Genomic DNA, 21206 nt, shown 5'->3' on the forward strand with positions numbered 1-21206 from the left:
GAACAAGAGCCCCAGGAAAGACAAATCCACTCCTTCGAGATCTGCCGGCCCGGCCAGAACTTATCCATCCCCCAGCGTCACAGGCAGTGGAAAGAGTCGCGGGTTCAGAAATAAGTGAACTGGTTTCTGGCAGCTCTGCAGCCTGTTTCCCCAGCTGTAAAATGGCTCTACCAAACGCCCCAAGAGGATTGATGAAGACGGAGTTTCTTGGACTGGAGTGCTGTACAAAGGCAAGGCATCAGCATAGCTTGTAGTTGTTGTGGGCATGCTTCCTACCCTTTGAAGTCTCAGGCAAGCTGGCTTTAAGGGAAACTGAACAAAGGAAGAAAAGTTCTTGGAAAAGTCAGCCTCGGGCTCGGCCTCGGGCAGGGATTTGGGGGTGCCGGGCTTGCTATTCTCATCTGCCCCAAACCTCTCAGAGAAGCAAGAAAGGAATGGGAAGGACATTTGACAGTAGACGGCCAAAAATTCAGAAAAGAACTACAAAAGCAGACAGTGCTCTGTGGCCTTCTGGTTGCCCAGGAAAAGAGTCTGGATCCAAGCAGTGCAGGGACAAAAACGTGCCACTGCGAGTTCACAGCTCATGAGTGACGCTCTAAGCAATGATTAGGACTCACCAAGATATGGCCAAAATCTTTCCTGTGTCTGTGTTGAATAATACAGGAAACTGTTTCTAGAGAGATTTCTATCTAAACGGAGGGAAAAAAAAAAAACTGGAGCTAAAATAATATAACCTTCTTCCTAGAAAACCGACCAATGTGGAACAGCTCATCTCTCCTGCTGACAGACACTGAGGGTCCTGAACTTGGCATTATTGTTATTGCTGTTTGTTGCTGCCCCCCCTCTATCCCCAAGACCAGCCAGCCCACAACAGTGTGCTCAGCCCTGACCACAGAGGGCAGGACACTGACAGCCCTGGCCGAGGCAGCAGGGGAAGGTAAAAGTCGGCCTGATTCCTAAGCAGCCCCTCTCTGGGGGCAGGACCCTGTTCTGCAGAGTCTCAGACATCAGGGTCCTGCCTCAGACTAAAGGAACTGTTCAGATCCAGGAGCTGCCTTGCGCCTACCCTCCAGCCCTTCACCCTCACTCTGGGTACTTGTATCTTGCTAGCATTTTCTCCAGCCAGCTCAGAAGCACGTGTTCCTCTGGAAGAAAACATTTGTCATATACATCAAATGAGTGCTGAACTGAGCTACTACTCTGGGTTATTTGTTCTCTGAAACCTCACAGGTTCCCTCTTCATGTCAACAAATTGCTTTTATTTCTTTTTTTTTTCTAAAGTATAAAACACTAAGTGTTCATCTAAAAAACATTTAGATAATATAGTTAAGGAAAAAGAAGAAAATGAAAGAGCGCTCATGATCCCAATACTCAGAGATAACCCCTTTTAACATTAAATGTGGGACTTCCCTGGTGGCGCAGTGGTTAAGAATCCGCCTGCCTGGGCTTACCTGGTGGCACAGTGGTTGAGAGTCCACCTGCCGATGCAGGGGACACAGGTTCGTGTCCCGGTCCGGGAAGATCCCACATGCCGCGGAGCGGCTGGGCCCGTGAGCCATGGCCGCTGAGCCTGTGTGTCTGGAACCTGTGCTCCGCAATGGGAGAGGCCACAGCAGTGAGAGGCCCGCGTCGCGTATCGCCAAAAAAAAAAAAAAAAAAAAAAAATCCTCCTGCCGAATTCTATCAAACATTTAGAGAAAAGCTAACACCTATCCTTCTCAAACTCTTCCAAAATATAGCAGAGGGAGGAACACTCTGAAACTCATTCTACGAGGCCACCATCAACCTGATACCAAAACTAGACAAAGATGCCACAAAGAAAGAAAACTACAGGCCAATATCACTGATGAACATAGATGCAAAAATCCTCAACAAAATACTAGCAAACAGAATCCAGCAGCACATTAAAAGGATCGTACACCATGATCAAGTGGGGTTTATCCCAGGAATGCAATTCTGGATTCTTCAATATACGCAAATCAATCAATGTGATAAACCATATTAACAAATTGAAGGAGAAAAACCATATGGTCATCTCAATAGATGCAGAGAAAGCTTTTGACAAAATTCAACACCCATTTAGATAAAAACACTCCAGAAAGTAGGCATAGAGGGAACTTAACCTCAACATAATAAAGGCCATATATGACAAACCCACAGCCAACATCGTCCTCAATGGTGAAAAACTGAAAGCATTTCCACTAAGATCAGGAACAAGACAAGGTTGTCCACTCTCACCACTCTTATTCAACATAGTTTTGGAAGTTTTAGCCACAGCAATCAGAGAAGAAAAGGAAATAAAAGGAATCCAAATCGGAAAAGAAGAAGTAAAGCTGTCACTGTTTGCAGTTGACGTGATACTATACATAGAGAATCCTAAAGGTGCTACCAGAAAACTACTAGAGCTAATCAATGAATTTGGTAAAGTAGCAGGATACAAAATTAATGCACAGAAATCTCTTGCATTCCTATACACTAATGATGAAAAATCTGAAAATGAAATTAAGAAAACACTCCCATTTACCATTGCCACGAAAAGAATAAAATATCTAGGAGTAAACCTACCTAAGGAGACAAAAGAGCTGTATGCAGAAAATTATAAGACACTGATGAAAGAAATTAAAGATGACACAAATAGATGGAGAGATATACCATGTTCTTGGATTGGAAGAATCAACATTGTGAAAATGACTATACTACCCAAAGCAATCTACAGATTCAATGCAATCCCTATGAAACTACCACTGGCATTTTTCACAGAACTAGAACAAAAAATTTCACAATTTGTATGGAAACACAAAAGACCCCGAATAGCCAAAGCAATCTTGAGAAAGAAAAATAGAGCTGGAGGAATCAGGTTCCCTGGCTTCAGACTATACTACAAAGCTACAGTAATCAAGACAGTATGGTACTGGCACAAAAACAGAAAGATAGATCAATGGAACAGGATAGAAACCCCAGAGGTAAATCCACACACATATGGTCACCTTATCTTTGATAAATGAGGCAAGAATATATAGTGGAGAAAAGACAGCCTCTTCAATAAGTGGTGTTAGGGAAACTGGACAGCTACATGTAAAAGAATGAAATTAGAACACTCCCTAACACCATACACAAAAATAAACTCAAAACGGATTAAAGATCTAAATGTAAGGCCAGACACTATCAAACTGTTAGAGGAAAACATAGGCAGAACACTCTATGACACAAATCACAGCAAGATCCTTTTTGACCCACCTCCTAGGGAAATGGAAATAAAAACAAAAATAAACAAATGGGACCTAATGAAACTTAAAAGCTTTTGCACAGCAAGGGAAACCATAAACAAGACAAAAAGACAACACTCTGAATGGGAGAAAATATTTGCAAATGAAGCAACTGACAAAGGATTAATCTCCAAAATTTAGAAGCAGCTCATGCAGCTCAATATCAAAAAAACAAACAACCCAATGCAAAAATGGGCAGAAGACCTAAATAGACATTTCTCCAAAGAAGATATACAGATTGCCAACAAACACATGAAAGAATGCTCAACATCATTAATCATTAGAGAAATGCAAATCAAACTACAATGAGATATCATCTCACACCAGTCAGCATGGCCATCATCAAGAAATCTAGAAACAATAAATGCTGGAGAGGGTGTGGAGAAAAGGGAACCCTCTTGCCCTGTTGGTGGGAATGTAACTTGATACAGCCACTATGGAGAACAGTATGGAGGTTCCTTAAAAAACTACAAATAGAACTACCATATGACCCAGCAATCCCACTACTGGGCATATACCCTGAGAAAAACAGAAATCAAAGAGAGTCATGTACCAAAATGTTCATTGCAGCTCTATTTACAATAGCCAGGACATGGAAGCAATCTGAGTGTTCATCGACAGATGAATGGATAAAGAAGATGTGGCACATATATACAATGGAATGTTACTCAGTCATAAAAGGAAACGAATTTGAGTTATTTGTAGTGAGGTGGATGGATCTAGAGTCTGTCCTACAGAGTGAAGTAAGTCAGAAAGAAAAAAACAAATACCGTATGCTAACACATATATATGGAATCTAAAAAAAAAAAAAAGGTCATGAAGAACCTAGGGGCAAGACGAGAATAAACACACAGACCTACTAGAGAATGGAGTTAAGGATACGGGGAGGGGGAAAGGTAAGCTGGGACAAAGTGAGAGAGTGGCATGGACATATATACACTATCAAACGTAAAATAGATAGCTAGTGGGAAGCAGCCGCATAGCACAGGGAGATCAGCTCTGTGCTCTGTGACCACCTAGAGTGGTGGGATAGGAAGGGAGATGCAAGAGGGAAGAGATATGCGGACATATGTATATGTATAACTGATTCACTTTGTTATAAAGCAGAAATTAACACACCATTGTAAAGCAATTATACTCCAATAAAGATGTTTTTTAAAATAAATAAGTAAATAAAATAAGCATTGAAAAAAAAAAAAAAGAATCCGCTTGCCAATGCAGGGGTCACAGGTTCGATACCTGGTCTGGAAAGATCCCATATGGTGCGGAGCAACTGGTCCCGTGTGCTGCAACTACTGAAGCCCACGCACCTAGAGCCCATGCTCTGCAACAAGCAACTGCAATGAGAAGCTCGCACACCGCAACAAAGAGTAGCCCCCGCTCGCCACAACTAGAGAAAGCCTGAACGCAGCAACCAAGACCCAACGCAGCCAAAAAAAAAAAAAAAAACCAACATTAGGTGTCTTTTCCAAATAGGTGGATGGCTAGATAGATATTTTTCAACGGGATTAATCGGATTTTACCTCTTTTTTCCCTCAGTTAACAATGGGTGATAAATTTTTCTCTCATTAAATATTCCCCTGCATCAGTGGTTCTAAAAGTATTGTCTGGGAACCCTTGGAGATCCCCAAGGCTTTTTCAGGGAGTCCGTTGGGTTAAAACTATTTTCATAATAATACAAGACATTATTTGCCTTTTCACTCATTCTCTCAGGACTGTACAGTGGAGTTTTCCAGAGGCTGTATGATGTGTGATATTGCAACAGGCTGAATGTAGAAGCAGATATGCAAATCCAGCCATCTTTTATTAAGCCAGACTAATTTAAAGAGATTTGCAAATGTCATTCTTCTCATTTTTTTTTTTTGGAAAATATAATTATTTTTCATAAAAATATGTTTTTTGGGAGTATGTAAAATGGGTTTATTATTAGGTGAATTAACAAATGCATATTTTTGAAATTCCTTTTTTTTTTTTTGCGGCTTGTGGGATCTTATTTCCCCAAGCAAGGATTGAATACGGGCCCTCTGAAGTGAAAGTGCAGAATCCTAACCACTGGACTGCCAGGGAATTCCCTGAAATTCCTTCATTTTTATTTTGAATATGCTAAATATTAATAGATATAGCCATATAAGCAAAAGCTCTTTGGGGTTCTCAAAAATGTTTAAGAGCGTAAAGTGATTCTGAGGCTGAACACTTGAGAACAACTACTCTACACCATCCCCTTTGCTGACTGAATAGCACCCCTTTCTGTGGATGGCCCCTAATTTGTTCACCCATTTCCTTATTGAAATGAGTTGCTTCCAATTTTCACTACTATAAAAGCGCCGCACAAATCATCGAGTACCTACGTAAAGTGAAAATTTCCTGGAATGAGAGAAAACAACAGAAGCCAGCTGGAAGGGTGAGCCAGCACTATTAGTCCATTATTAATCAAATTAAACAAAATGTATCACAGGATGTGAACAAATAAAGTTGAAAGGCTATGTGCACGTTGAATATATATATATGTGTACAGATACATATGTTGGCATAGAGAGCAAGACTTACGCTCTGTAAAGAGTCCTTTTTTTTCTGCTGTCTATGAAGTGGTTACAAAAGCTGATCAGGGCTTCCCTGGTGGCGCAGTGGTCGAGAGTCCGCCTGCCGATGCAGGGGACACAGGTTCGTGCCCCGGTCCGGGAAGATCCCACATGCCGCGCGGAGCGGCTGGGCCCGTGAGCCATGACCACTGAGCCTGCGCGTCCAGAGCCTGTGCTCCACAACGGGAGAGGCCACAACAGTGAGAGGCCCGAGTACCGCAAAAAAAAAAAAAAAAAAAAAAGAAGCTGATCATATTCTAGAGCAGTGCTATGGATGGTGTGAAACTCTTTGGTACCATTACAGAAACTGAGAGGAATTTAGAAACTTTAAGCAATTTGAGAGAGAAATTTTATTTCTGTAGGTAGGAAACAATAAAAAATGATGTTTGTAAAAAAGTTGAGTACAAAAATGCTGCAGACTTTCAAAAATATATACTTGAGAGTACTTCTGTAGAACAGATTCCTAGAAGTGGAATTGCTGGGTCAATGGACACGCATCTTTAAATGTTAATAGATATTGACAAGTTACCTTCATTTACACCTCACCAAGAGTAAGATGTAAATATACCAAATGTCCTGAGAGTGTACGTGAGTGCCTGCCCTCTGACATCTTTGGCAAAACCAAAGATTATGATTCTTTTAAACCTTTTTCTACTTAGTAGGCTAAAAGTTACATTTTGTCTTCTATGAATTGCTTATTCATATCCCTTGCCCATTTTCTATTGGGTCCTTTTTCTTATTGATTTTTCTTAACTCTTTATATATTCTGGACAAGCATCTTTTGTCTGTCATATATTGCAAATATTGGCTTGCCTCAATTACGTGGCTTGCCTTTCAATTTTGCTTACATGTCTCACTAGAGTACAAAAACTGACTTTAAAACTTTTATTCTAAATTTATTCTAATCTATTAATCATTTCCTTTATGGTTTTATGGATTCTCATCTGGCTTAGGAAGCCTTTTCTTGTTGCATGATTTTAAAAATACTCTCCATTTCCCTCTAATACACTTGCAGCTTTTCTTTTTATTTCTTAATATTTAGATCTTCAATCCATCTGGAATTAATTTTTGTTATGGTATGAGGCATTGACTGTTGACCTTTGTAATCCATGTAGTGGAGTATGGCAGGGTGCCGGCAATGGGCTTGAGCCCCAGTAAGAACCAGCTCATGCATTGCTGGGGACCTGTAGGCCTGCCTGCTGCAGCTGGAGCTAAGCTGGTTCCCAAGTGGACAGATATCTGAGCCCACCTGGTTCAGGAGGGGAGGCAAGCTACATTTCAGAATCCTTCCCAATGAGATAGAGCTGTTGTGGGCATCTGCAAAGTTGACAAGCAGAGCTGATGACACTCCAAGAAAGCACCAAAACATCTTTACCATGTAGTTTGGTTCTCGGAGAGCTTTCTGTCCATTACCCTCCTTGATGCCAACATCGCTATGTAGGTGGAAGGGGGTTTAAGATGCCCACTTTACCATTACAGAAAATAAGGTGCAGAGGGGTTAAGTGACACGCCCAAGGTCACGCTCCCGGTGAGTGGCAGAGCCCAAATAGAACCCAGACTTCCTGTTCCCAAGTCCACAGCTCCTCCGACCTCTCTATGTATCAGGCTCTGAGTCCCTGTCACCGCAGCTGCCCCCTTTAGTGGAAGGGAGGGTCTGGCCTAAGGCTTTCCCAAAACTGTGCTCCCCCACTGTGGGCAGGTGAGACTGGAAAAATCCATCCTCCACCACCAGCTGATGGAGGGTTTCGAGGCTTCCTTGGGCATGTACCTCCTCCTCTCCCCGAGTTTGGTGGAGGGTGGGAGTGATGAGTCAGGCCGGGGAGGGAGAGCTCAGCCATAAACAAGCGGGACTGACAGCGAGCACTTTCCTGGAGGCACGTGACCTCCCACGGGCCTCCGGGGACTCTGCCTGAATGGCAAAGCTGCAAAATTTCATGATCTAGGCTCCGCACATTTAATTTGCTATATTCTCGAAGGCAGCCACAGAAGGGAAGAAGCTTTTAGAGAGGAGGTGGGGGATGAGGGAGAAGGTAAATTATTTCTAGCCCCTCAATGAAGAGTTTGAAATGTTATTTTTAATGAGTGTGTCATTTTTGCAGACACCCAGTGTGACTATGCTGGGTCTTTATCCCCTCCAGCTCCAAACCAAAGGACACCCAGGATGCAGAATTGTAGAGTTGGGTCTGGCCTTGGAGATCAGACGATCCAGTCCCTTGGGGTTAATGGGAACCCCATGTACCCCAAAGCAAGTGATTTGTCCAAGTTGGGGAAGTTCTGGGAACAGATCTCAGGTCTCCTGGATGTACTTGTTCTCTCCTTGGATATTGCTCAGGTCCCCCACCTACACTTGCTCTGGTGACCCTCGGGGAAAGCCTTGGGGAAGGCACAGCCACTGGACACACGATGAGAAAGTAAAAGATGAGGGTCAGAGAGAAACAGGGGCAACAGGCCCAACAGTGACCAAGCAGGGCTTCTCTCCACCCTGGGGCTGCAATCAGGCCTACGGAGGTACGGGTGCCTACCTGTTCCAGGGGGATGACGAGGAAGGAGCCACCTCCCGCGCTCTCAGTGACAATGGCCAGGAAGCGGGCGTTGACGGCGCAAAAATGGTTATCATGCACATTCTTGGTGATGGGGATCCCGTCGAAGCAGTGCTCCCGGTTGGCCACCTTCCCGTAGACGTTCCGGAACTTGGAGCTGCGGTATTGCGGACGCCAGGACATCTGTGAGAGGCCAGAAGAGACAAGGGTCAGGCCGGGGACTGCTTCCCGAAGGGCTGAGCTGGGCACATGCGGGAGGTCTCAGGGATGCAGGAGGTGAGGAAGGCCCAGTACCTGCCCTCAGGATGCGGGGAGAGGGGAAGGAACCTCCAAGAATCGGGTGCCTGGCCCTGTGCTGGAGGACTTACTCTTTCAATAAAGTCCCACAAGAGCAAAGACTGGCATGAGGGCATCCACACACTTCCTGCTTTCCGTATACACGTCCACACCACCTTCCAGAAAGGATGGAGGATCCTTTCACTCTCAAGGGACGTGCCACGTGATAGAGCAGACCATCCATCCAATAACATGTCTGGGCTGCCTCTTGTGTGTCAGAAACTGTGCTTAATTTAGTATGGGACGTGCAGACAGAGGAGGCTGGGTGTTCACAAAGAGAGAGAACAATTCTAATGATGAGGGGCGGGGGAGGAAGACAGCCCCTTCACGGGCAGCAAGGCAAATGACCACCCATTATCATACGCTCCTCTGATTCTCTCTAGGGCTTCTAACCCACAAATGCACCCTCAGAAATCTCTTCGTCCTATACATCATCACCATCATCATTATAAGCATCATCATCATCACCACCAGGCCCAGAGAGGTAAAGTGATTTGTCCAAGGCCACACAGCTAATGAGTAGGGTCATGAACACAGGTCTCCTGATTGGAAATCTGAGACCCTTATGCCAGATTACCCTTTGGAGCAAGGTTTCTCAGTGTGTGGCCCACAGATCACCTGTATCAAAATCATCCGGGATGGGGGAGGTTTCTCAACCTCCTACATCATTTGTTAGAAATGTCGATTCCTGGGTCCCAATCCAGACCTACTAAATCCAATATTTTGGGAATGGGGCCCAGAAAGAGGCATTTTAATCCAGCTTCCCTGCCCCAGAGTGAGACAGAAATATGCCAAAGTTTGAGAGCCCCTGTTCTAGAGGATGGAATGGTACCTCTCTCTACCCCTCACCACCCACCAACCATGACACAGGGTCCAACCTACTGCATGAGTGTCCCATGCTGTGCACAGTGGAGAACACAGACACACAGATGTGCATGTGGGGGTGTGTGGAGGACAGAATGGGCAGCCCACCGTGGAGTTCAGCTTTGTGGTAGGATGGCGCCTCCTATGGGGAAGCCCTACGAATGGGCGTCACGGCAGAGGGAGCTCAAGTCGGTGCTCTCCTGGCAGACACACAGCCAAGCTCAATGAGCCATGGCAAGTTCCCAGCCGGGGCCTGGCATTCAGTAGGCGCTCAATAAGCGCTTTATTAAATGAACATCCTTCTGGCCCGACTTCGCCATTATCCATCCTCTCCCCTTCCTGCCAAATCTCCTGATATGCCTTGAGTCTCCCACCCCATCTCAGGACAGAAATTTCTTCAGATGAAATTTCCAAGGGGCGGAAGACAAAAGGAAATACCACCACAGAATCAGGAAACCAACCCTGGGAATTTGACTGAAAACAAAACTTTGCATCTGATTTAAATAAAGCCAGGAGCTCAGCCACAAAGGCCTCTGTATTGAAGGAAGAAGTTCAGATCCAATGAGGAGAATCCCAGGGATTCTTCAGGCAAGCCCTCTTCCGGCCAGCTCTCTGGGCCTCCACCCACCTTCTCCAATCCCCCAGGCCACTCTCCACGCCGCAGGGCCAGCCGCCCTACTCTCCACTCCTCCCCACCTCCCAGCCTCTGCCCACTCTGTACCCCTTTTCCTCCTGCCTTCTCCCCTCTCTGCCGAGTTCTGCCCAAGACTGTTCAGAACAAAGTCCTGCTGGAGAGGCAAGTGCACTGGATGGGAGCCTGGTTGGTCATTTCTGGCTGTGTGACCTGAGACTATCCTCTTCTGACAGATTCCTCATCAGGATTATATCAGTGATGCCCCGAGTGTGGTCCCAGGCGGTCACTCATGGTTCCTTTACATGGTACAGAGATGAAGTTTTAAATTTTAGTAGTTACATATTTATTTTTAATTTGCATTAGAAAAAATATAACTTGCATGCCAAGTCCATGATTTCACAGGTATTAGTGCTAAGAAAGCTAAGTTTAAAAGTAATGAATTAATTCAAAGAAAAATACAGCATGAAAAATACAGTCTCGGTGGTACATGGTCCCGGCAGAAGTTCTGTCTGATATGGGAGTATTGGAGATCACTCTGTCTCTTTCAGGTAGAACATTCTAGATTCCACAGTTCCCCCTGAAGACAAAGGAGGTGGTGAGCCTGCTCATTCCAACCTCTTTTTCCTTGTTGGTGCAGTTCTGGCCTGGAATGCCTTCGCTCTCTTCTCTGTCCAGCCCAACCTTAGCCTTCAGGGCCTGACTTGAATCTGACTGCCCTCTCAAAGGTCCAGCAGAGAGAACTCTGTGGGGATCAGCCCCAGCCTGCATCCTAGGAAAAACAGAGAGCGTCTCTCAGCAAGCCCGGCGCTGGCCTCTCCCCATTGGCTGGTAGGCTGAGGCTGACCTCTCCGCTGGATCTTTGGAAGGGCTGGGGGAAGGAGGCCAGGGGGCCCTTATCACTGGGCCTGCACCTTCACTCCTCTTGAAGCCACAGTGAGCATGCCTGGCAGAGCGCTGGACCGGGAGTCTGCAGTCCTGGGTTTTCACTCCCCATTCTAACTCCTACTAGCCTTGGGAAGACACTTTGCCTCCCTGAGATATTCTAAAATGAGACCCATAATTCCTGACTTTATCTGGTTACTTTAAGAGTCAAAATGAGATATGTAGGTACAAGGTCTCATTCAAGATAAGATATCACTGCTGGGCTTCCCTGGTGGCGCAGTGGTTGAGAGTCCGCCTGCCGATGCAGAGGACACGGGTTCGTGCCCCGGTCCGGGAGGATCCCACGTGCCGCGGAGCGGCTGGGCCCGTGAGCCATGGCCGCTGAGCCTGCGCATCCGGAGCCTGTGCTCCGCAACGGGAGAGGCCACAACAGTGAGAGGCCCGCGTACCGCAAAAACAAACAAACAAACAAACAAAAATATATCACTGCTGCTCCCGTGGGCCCAGTCTACTGAGAGGTGTCTGGAAAGCATCAGACACGGACTCCACTTTCAAATGTCTTACAAGCCAACGGAAGAGATGAAATGGATGCTTGACAAGTTTATGGTAGTGAGAGGTCAGGGAAGGGGGGGTCAGGGTGGGCTTCATGGAGGAGGGGCCATCTGCCAGCACGGGACACTGACAGAGCACCGGGCACTGTGCACAGTCCCCTGCGAGGTGGGAACTATGACTGTCCTTGTTGCACAGGGTGGGAAACAGACCCAGCCCAAGTTCAGACAGTGAGCAGGCACAGGATTCACTGGAACCTGTTCTGACTCTGCAGACCACATTATGTTCTCTCCAACTTCTTCTTATAAAATACTTCAAAATGCAAAAATAGTTGAGAGCGTGGTACAATCATCACCCACCACCTGGGTTCATCATCCTTAACATGTTGACACGTTCCTTTATGTACCTACTTCTTTCGGTTTTTTTAGTTTTGTGTAATTGTTTGAAAGGAAGTTGCCAACGTGATGACTCCTGCCCCTTTATTAAGTCAGCACACATTTCCTACAAAGGAGGACGATTTCCTACATGAGCACATCACTATTACCACTCCTAAGAAAATGAACAACAATTCTTCAATACCGTCTAATACCCAGCCAATATTCAAAATTCTTCAAAATGCCTTTTACAGCTATTCCATATTTTGAACCAGGATTGGGAGCTGTGTTGCTCCCATGTATTTCATTTGGTTGTGATCTCTCTTTTGACTCCTTTAAATCTAGAACACTCCCATCACTTTTTTTTTTTTAGTGACACTGACTTCTTAAAGACATCAAATCAGTTGTCTTAGAAAATGTTCTAGGGGCTTCCCTGGTGGTGCAGTGGTTAAGAATCCGCCTGCCAATGCAGGGGACACGGGTTCGAGCCCTGGTCTGGGAAGATCCCACATGCCGCGGAGCAGCTAAGCCCGTGTGCCACAACTACTGAGCCTGTTCTCTAGAGCCTGCAAGCCACAACTACTGAGCCTGTGTGCCACAACTACTGAGCCCGCGCGCCTAGAGTCCGTGCTCCGCAACAAGAGAAGCCACCACAACGAGAAGCTCGTGCACCGCAACAAAGAGTAGCCCCCGCTCACTGCAACTAGAGAAAGCCCGCGTGCAGCAACGAAGACACAACGCAGCCAAAAATAAAGTAAAAAAAGAAAATGTTCTAGCGATTTGTCTCATGTTGCTTTGTGGTCTCTTCAAAGTTATTCCTGGATTCTCTATAAACTTTAGGAGTCAGATGTAAAGCCTTGATTCAATTCACATTAAAGATGCCCCTGTTGTTAATCCCTGGCTTGGGCGGGGTGAGGATAGGGAAGAAGGGACAGAGGGAACTTGTGAACATGTACCTGGCCTGGCTGGCGGCAGTGAGGGGGCCAGCTGACCAGTGCCGAGTGTTTGCTCTGGAGGGTGGTGGACAGACAGCTAGAGGACCTGGGAGGTCAGATCAGGCACCGCACACACTGTGGGCCAAAGTGGAGCATCTGGAGGCCCCAGAGTTCTGACCTTTCCTCCTGTGCTTACCAAGGGGCTGACTTCATTCTGAGGTCAGATGCACGGGTGTGCAGGCAGGGAACAGAAAAGCCTCCTCCCTATTCTGCAGAGAGAGGAGGCCACGCTGAGGCTGGGACTGAAAGAGCCACCCAGACCTCACAGGGAAATCAGTGTGGCAGCCAAGAGGTCACCTGAAAATCTGGCCCTTTGCCCCTTGCCCTCAAGCTCAGCCCAGATCCTGGTGGATTCCTCCCTGCTAGTTCTAGTGAGGGTAGGACACTCTCTATGAACCTTACAGGAGCAATCAGCACAAGACTGAGACACATTTGAGTTCCCTAAAAGGAAGGACTTTCTTAATGGTTAGAGCTGCCTGAGTTGGAAAGGGAAGTTATCATGATAGATAATGAGCTTCCCATCCCTGGAAGGGTTCAAGATTGAGGTGGATGATCTCTGGGTTAAGGGCAGTGTGGAACAACAGATGGGACTAGATGGCCTTCCAGCCCCCAAATAATACGGTTCCTCTACTTTATTAAAAACATTGTGTTGCAAAGAGAGGCGTGCTGGGGTCAGAGAGCAACAAACAGGACACCCTGGCCAGTGACATTTCTTCTCTGTAAAACAGGGATCATAACGCCTCCCCGGCTGCGTTGCTGTGACAAGGAAGGACAACGGCTCTCATGGCAATTGTCATCTCCCCCTAGGCCTTCCCACATTGCAGATTACTGCACGGTCACTTATTTCAAGGTACGTATGTTTTCTCTCTCCCGTTACTAGATTGTAAGTTAGGCGATCATCCAACTCCTACTGGCCCCTGCACAGCCGCCCTCCACCCCAGGCCTGGCGCTGGATTCCTGTCTATAAGAGCCTCCCAGTGACCCTGGTTGAATACTCTCTTGGTATGCTGGGAGGGCAAGGGCCAAGTTCAGGCACAACTTCCCAGTTCCTTGGAGGCGACAGGGTGAACCTCACCCCAGGGCTGTGACTTCAGTTTACTGAAGTTTTGAGTTTTGAGCGGATACCCCACTCCTGGCCTCGGGATGAGGGCCTGGTCATTACTCTCACCCCATTAGGGCTTCTGGGCCCAAGCCCTTCCTTGTAGTGTTTGTCCTTCCGGTCACTCAGCCTCATCTCCTCTGGCCTCCTTGTCACCGGGATGCCAAGGCCTCGTGAACTCAGTACACCCTTCAGGCTGGGGCTTAATGAGTCCCTTACCACTGACAGCGCAGTATCAGCAAGGCGACCAATTCCATGACGCTCCCCAGCCGCCACCTCAACATCACCTCATTTGCCCCCAGCCGCAGCTGTCCAGTGCGCAGAGCTGGACAGATACTACAGTCCCATTGAAAATATTCGGTACATGTGTGACTAATTTGAGGCTCGGAGAGGTTGAGAGACTGGCCCAAAGTCACACGCGGTGAAAGTGGCAGAGACAAGACCTCAGTCAAGACGTTCTGACTCTTCAAAAGACTTGGGTGAAAGCAATCTACAGATTCAATGCAATCCCTATCAAACTACCAATGGCATTTTTTACAGAACTAGAACAAAAAAATCTTAAAATTTGTATGGAGACACAAAAGACCCTGAATAGCCAAAGCAATCTTGAGGGAAAAAAACGGAGCTGGAGGAATCAGACTCCCTGACTTCAGACTATACTACAAAGCTATAGTAACCAAGACAATATGGTGCCGGCACAAAAACAAATATAGATCAATGGAACAGGATAGAAAGTCCAGAGATAAACCCATGCACCTATGGTCAACTAATCTATGACAAAGGAGGCAAGAATATACAGGGAAGAAAAAACAGCCTCTTCAGTAAGTGGTGCTGGGAAAACTGGACAGCTAAAGTAAAAGAATGAAATTAGAACACTCCCTAACACCATACACAAAAATAAACTCAAAATGGATTAAAGACCTAAATGTAAGGCCAGACACCATCAAACTCTTAGAGGAAAACATAGGCAGAGCACTCTATGGCATAAATCACAGCAAGATCCCTTTTGACTCACCTCCTAGAGAAATGGAAATAAAAACAAAAATAAACAAATGGGACCTAATGAAACTTCAAATCTTTTGCACAGCAAAGGAAACCCTAAACAAGACAAAAAGACAACCCTCAGAATGGGAGAAAATATTTGCCAATGAAGCAACTGACAAAGGATAAATCTCCAAAACATATAAGCAGCTCATGCAGCTCAATAACAAAAAAACAACCCAATCCAAAAATGGGCAGAAGACCTAAATAGACATTTCTCCAAAGAAGATATACAGATGGCCAACAAGCACATGAACACCTGCTCAACATTACTAATTATTAGAGAAATGCAAATCAAAACTATAATGAGGTATCAACTCACACCAGTTAGAATGGGCATCATCAGAAAATCTACAAACAACAAATGCTGGAGAGGGTGTGGAGAAAAGGGAACCCTCTTGCACTGCTGGTGGGAATGTAAACTGACACAGCCACTATGGAGAACAGTATGGAGGTTCCTTAAAACACTAAAAATAGAATTACCATATGACCCAGCAATCCCACTACTGTGCATATATCCAGAGAAAACCATAATTCGAAAAGACACATGCAGTCCAATGTTCATTGTAGCACTATTTACAATAGCCAGGTCATGGAAGCAACTTAAGTGCCCATCAACAGATGAATGCATAAAGAAGATATGGTACATATGTACAATGGAATATTACTCAGCCATAAAAAGGAACAAAACTGGGTCATTTGTAGAGACGTGGAAGGACCTAGAGACTGTCACACAGAGTGAAGTAAGTCAGAAAGAGAAAAATAAATATCGTATATTAACTCATATATGTGGAATCTAGAAGAATGGTACAGATGAACCGGTTTGCAAGGCAGAAATAGAGACACAGATGTAGAGAACAAACGTATGGACACCAAGTGGGGAAAGTGGTGGGGTGGGTGGGGATGAATTGGGAGGTTAGGATTGACATACATATACTAACATTTATAAAATAGATAACTAATAAGAACCTGCTGTATTAAATAAATAAATGAAAATTAAAAAATAAAAAAGTAAAAAGTAAATGATAAAATAAATAAATAAAATAAAATAATGTTGAAAAACCAAACCAAACAAAAAAAGACTTGGGTGGCCTCAGGTCCTTGTTCTACCACTTAATGGCAAAGTCCCTCTGGTCAAGTTTCTAAACTGATCTAAATCTCTGCTTCTGTAGCTATAAGATGGAAACAATTATGTTAACTGCCCAATAAGTTGTAATAAGCATTAAATGAGATATTTGGATAAAAAGCTAAAAAAAAAAAAAAAAGGAAATTCTGATTCTTAGTTTACTGTTCTTTCCAACATAGTACACATCTCTCCTCTTCCAGCCTCTCCACCCAAGCTCTTACTTCTCCCTACTTGTTCCATACAGTACAGGGCACTACACAAAAGTGTAAAGAAACTGTATAGGAAGCAGGGTTTGGAGGAGTCAGAAAGAATCCAAAGGTTTCTATCTTGGCTGTTATTTGCTAGCTGTGTGACTTCAGACTAGTTACTCAACTTCTCTGAGCATCAGTTTCTTTACCTGTAAAATTCGAATAACGTTATCCAGCTCACTGGATGCAATGAAGTGACCAAATGCTAAATGCCTGGCAAGGTGTCTGGCACGGAGGTGGGGTGGGGAGGCCGTGCTCATCACACACTAGTTCTACCCTCCCCTCTTCTCCTGTAAGGGAGAAACTCTGACCTCAATTAAGTGTTTACTTGGGGAGGGCCAAGCTCTGGCAGGAGAAGGAGGGGGCTGAGCTGGGCTGAGGGTCAGGAAGAGGGAGGGAAAGGCTCTGGCCTCCAGATGTGCGTGGCTGCTGGGCCTGCTCCCTGGCGGCCTCTCCCTGGGCCCGGGGCCATCCTGGTGTCCCTCTGAGAAGGGGAGGGCCCGGAAGGAGGAAGTGTTCATTTTGCAGCTGAACGGCCCTTATAGCCTCTCAAGAAATGGAAGCAGGCTTTTTTCTCCTCTGAGATAATCTCTGTGTACACTCCAGGTGGAGACAAATTGTATCCTGTCCTCCAATCCTAAAAATGATTTATTGTGGCCAGCGGGTGCACTTTCTAGATGACGATGGCTAAAACTCAGTCCTGTAACCGGAACACAAAAAAATGTACGAGGGCAGTTTTTGTTCCCGTCTCTGACTCAGGGGACGGGCGGAGCTCATGGCTACATCCTTGGGGAGAGCTGTCAGCTGGGGAGCCCAGGAGGCCTCAGGATCTGCCCTGGTGGACACTGGACACTTGTTCTCATGGGGCAGCCCGCCAGGATCTGTGGGAGAGCCACTCCCTGTCCACGTGCTGTCAGAGAAAGGCTGACATTTTTAGTCTTGTTTGGTTCACTACCTGTGTGACCTGGGATAAGGCATCTTCTTTCTCTAGGCTTGGTGTCCTTTTTGGTGACATGTGGGTATCAGCCACACCTATGCCGTGGAATCCCTATCAGGATGGGACATGAGAACACTGGGGACGGGGCTTTGCAAAAGGTGTGCCGAACGACAGATACTATCATCAATACCTCCAGTGAATTCTCCCACAACATTCTGGGTTCACGAGCGACCGCTGGTCAACTGGTCCTCCTCCCACTCTGAGTCAGACCTGCTTTCCAGAGCCCAGGGCTGGACACATGGGAGGGATACAGCGCATGTTCCCAAACTGAAGGGAGCAGAAGTGGATCAGCCTGGGGTCTTGAGAAGCGTGTCAGGTCAGGCAGTAATTACTGACGGACTCTTCACTTCAGTCTCCTCCTCTGTGAAATGAAAGGCTAGGATCTTTTTAGCAGAACACTTTCTCTAAATAACATATTACTCAGAACTCCAAAATGTAAAATGGGCAAAGTTGGAGATGTTTGCATTCAAATCTAGCAGGAAACTGGGAGTACCTTCAAGCAGTGGTCCTGGGACTGCACCGTGGAACCCAATTTGAGAACCTCTGGTGTGAGGAAAGGTGCCAGAAACCCACGTTCCAGCTGGCTCAGCCACTAACTCACTAAGGACCCTCAGGCAGATCCCTCCTTCTTCTCTCACAGGAGGTATTTGGGCCAGATGGCCTACCCTCTAGCTCTGCCATGTAATGGTCTTACTGGGTTCTCACTGGCTACCAGGACTTCTGAGAAGATCTTGTAGCCATTCAAGAGATACCCAGCATGGGCTTCCCTGGTGGCACAGAGGTTGGGAGTCCGCCTGCCGATGTGGGGGATGTGGGTTCGTGCCCCAGTCCGGGAGGATCCCACATGCCGCGGAGTGGCTGGGCCCGTGAGCCGTGGCCGCTGAGTCTGTGCGTCCGGAGCCTGTGCTCCGCAACGGGAGAGGCCACAACAGTGAGAGGCCCGCGTACCACAAAAAACAAAAAAAAAAGAAAAAAGAAATACCCAGCATGAAAAAGCTGGACCACAAGTGTTCTTGCTTAAATGCTCTCTGACTGCAGAATCCGCTGGGTTTGGGCCTCCAGGGATCCAGGAGTCCCTTGAGGGTCTGCCTCTGAAGTCCCTGTACCCCGTGGCACAGCTGATCTCAGCAGGGATGCAAGACGGAGGAAGCTGACCCACTGACCCACTACCATATTGAACAGCACAGATTACAAATCATTTCCATCATTGCAGACAGTTCTATTGCATGGCGCTGGTAGAATATCAATTAGCCCCCCAAAGTCACATCCTAGAGGAAAGGAATCCAACTCAACGTCCACACCTGGGAGCTCCTGGCTGGGATGCACAGGGACCACAGAAGGTCAGGATCTGGAGTCACCCCACTGACTTTCTCTCCATCCTTAGCAGATGTGCAATTCTCAGGTTCCACGCCAACTCACAGAGCCTCTTGGGCAAGCCCCTTAGTCTTCTCAACCATGAAATAGGGATTCCTCCCCTCTGTCATGTTCCATCTTGCCTCCCTTAGACCATCAGGGAGTAGATCAAAGTCAGGCGCGGCTGGGATGGCATCTTCTCAACAGACAGATGGAGGATTCAGATCTGGCACCCATGGATGCTGCACTCTGCCCATCACCCGACGCAAGTCCAGCCAGATATGGAGTCTATTCCTGCAGCAGGCTTCTGCCCTGAATCCCTGCAGCCTTTCCTGTTCTGCTGAGCAGGACTGGACACGTGAGAAGGCTTCCAGCCTCCTCTGCTCCAAGCTCTTCAGGAAAGCTTCCCATCTCCCCTGAGATGGCTCCTGAGCTGGGCAGATCCCAGATTCTGAAGTCCCCAGATTCTGTCCTGTGTTCCCTTTTTCTGGCTCATCACGCTAATAACCATAGCCTACATTTATTAAGCGCTTACTGTGACCCAAATATTTTACATTCATTACATCCTGTAATCCTTATAATAACCCTGAGGTAAAGATACAACTATTATCCCCATTTACAGGTGAAACTGGGCTTGTTCAAAGTCACTTAAGTGGAGTAACTGGGATCTGAGCTCCGACCTGACACCAGGGTCTCTTACTTTACACGTCTGCTCCCCAGTCGCACTGGATGTTAGCGAGGGCAGCAACTATGTCTCATTCTTCTCCATTTTTCCAGGCCTTACCATTAGGCTTAATATAGTATTGATGAATGTTTACTAAATATGTGAATGAGTAAAGGAATAAGAGGACAGGAAGAAGGAAGAGTGACCCTGTCACTTCCCCTTAAAGCCTCTAAAAACTCCCTTGGCCCTCCCACATCATAAACCTTGCCCATCCCCTCGTAGGGATCTGCAGGACCAGATCCCAACTTGTAAGATCCCACCTGGGCAGAAAGCAAGGAGAAGGAAATATGTTCCTCCCTATGGGCCCAACTTCTCTTACATGTGGTCCTAACACAAAAAGGCTTTCATAGAACCATAGCCTGCCAGCACAGCAGAGGACCCTTGGGTCCACTAAAATCTAGCCTTTCATTTCACAGACTTGGGTCCAGAAAGAGGAAGTGACTTGTCCAAGGTCACACAGCAAGGTCACCTGATGACCAAGCCTCCTTGTGGGAGGGCGGGGGATAAAGGGATGGGGGGTGAGGGGACAGGACATGGTGCTGCCACCTCTCCTCTGCAGGTAGACCTGGGGGGACTGTCTGGGGTGGGCAGGCCCCACCCTGGGAAGTACCCGCCTTCTACTGGGATTCTGAGTTCTGTATTCCTCAGCCCAGGGAGGGAGGGGGCGGTGGAGCCCAAAGCACAGGCCCAACAGATGGTTTCTATTTGCAGCCACTGCGCCTGGTCTGTGCCAGACTCCTGACCTATTTTGAGGAACTGAGGGCCCCACTGGCTCAGGGATGGCCTCCCACTCGCACCCCTTAACCCACAGTTTGGCAGGAGATCAGATGGGTGGTTCAGGGCCAGTGGAGGTGGGGACTGGAGGAGGAAAACCTTTGAAAATGAGGCTGGGGTGGATGCCTGCAAGCTTGAACTCCAGAGCAGGGATCCTCAGAGTGTGAGCCCCAGGCATCATCTGGGGTGTTTGTGGAAATTCAGGTTCCTGGGCCCCACCCACTTCAGGCCTGCGGGATCACACTCTCTGGGAGTGCGCTGGGGACTCTGCATTTGAACCAAGCTCCCCAGGTGATCCCTGTTATTCAGTGTACTGTCTGTGGACCAGTAGCACTGGCATCATCTGGGAGCTGGTTAGAAATGCAGAATCCCAGGCCCCACCCAGGACTGAAGGAGAACCTGCAGAATCTGCGTGCATCAAAATCACCCCATGAGCTTGTTAAAACACAGATCGCTAGGCCCCACCTCCAGAGTTTCTGATTCAGGAAGTCTGCGGGCCTGGGAACATGCATTTCTAACAAGTCACCAGGTGATGTGAAGCTAAGTAAGTCCCTGAGCTGTACTGCAAGGGGCGCTGCACTCTTTGAAGCCCTGGTGCTCTCACCTTTCAGAAGTCCCTTTACCTCCCCGAGTTTCAGTTTGTCCATCTGTAAAATGGATATAATTCACACCTTTTTCCTAGGGCAGTTGTGAGGCACCAATGAAATAATAACGTGTGTGAAAGTGCTTTGTGAACTACTATTGTTATTATAAAAATTATTATATAAATCAATTTGTACCTTACAAAGTGGTATAGGCCCTGCCATTGGCCTTTGACAGCCGCCC

The 21206-nt window shown here is 46.7% G+C and overlaps 1 protein-coding gene across 3 annotated transcripts in view; it reads right to left on the bottom strand.

Annotated features, from left to right (window-relative positions):
• Positions 1 to 21206, bottom strand: part of CORO2B (coronin 2B) — a 218229-nt gene that overhangs the window by 62417 nt on the left and 134606 nt on the right. For all 3 annotated transcript variants that reach the window (XM_079912102.1, XM_079912103.1, XM_079912101.1), the window contains one exon: positions 8368 to 8568. In XM_079912102.1, coding sequence (XP_079768228.1) covers positions 8368 to 8568 — 201 coding nt within the window. The remainder of the gene's footprint in view (positions 1 to 8367; positions 8569 to 21206) is intronic.

Source organism: Stenella coeruleoalba, assembly GCF_951394435.1.
Source record: "Stenella coeruleoalba genome assembly, chromosome: 2".
Taxonomy (NCBI): domain Eukaryota; kingdom Metazoa; phylum Chordata; class Mammalia; order Artiodactyla; family Delphinidae; genus Stenella; species Stenella coeruleoalba.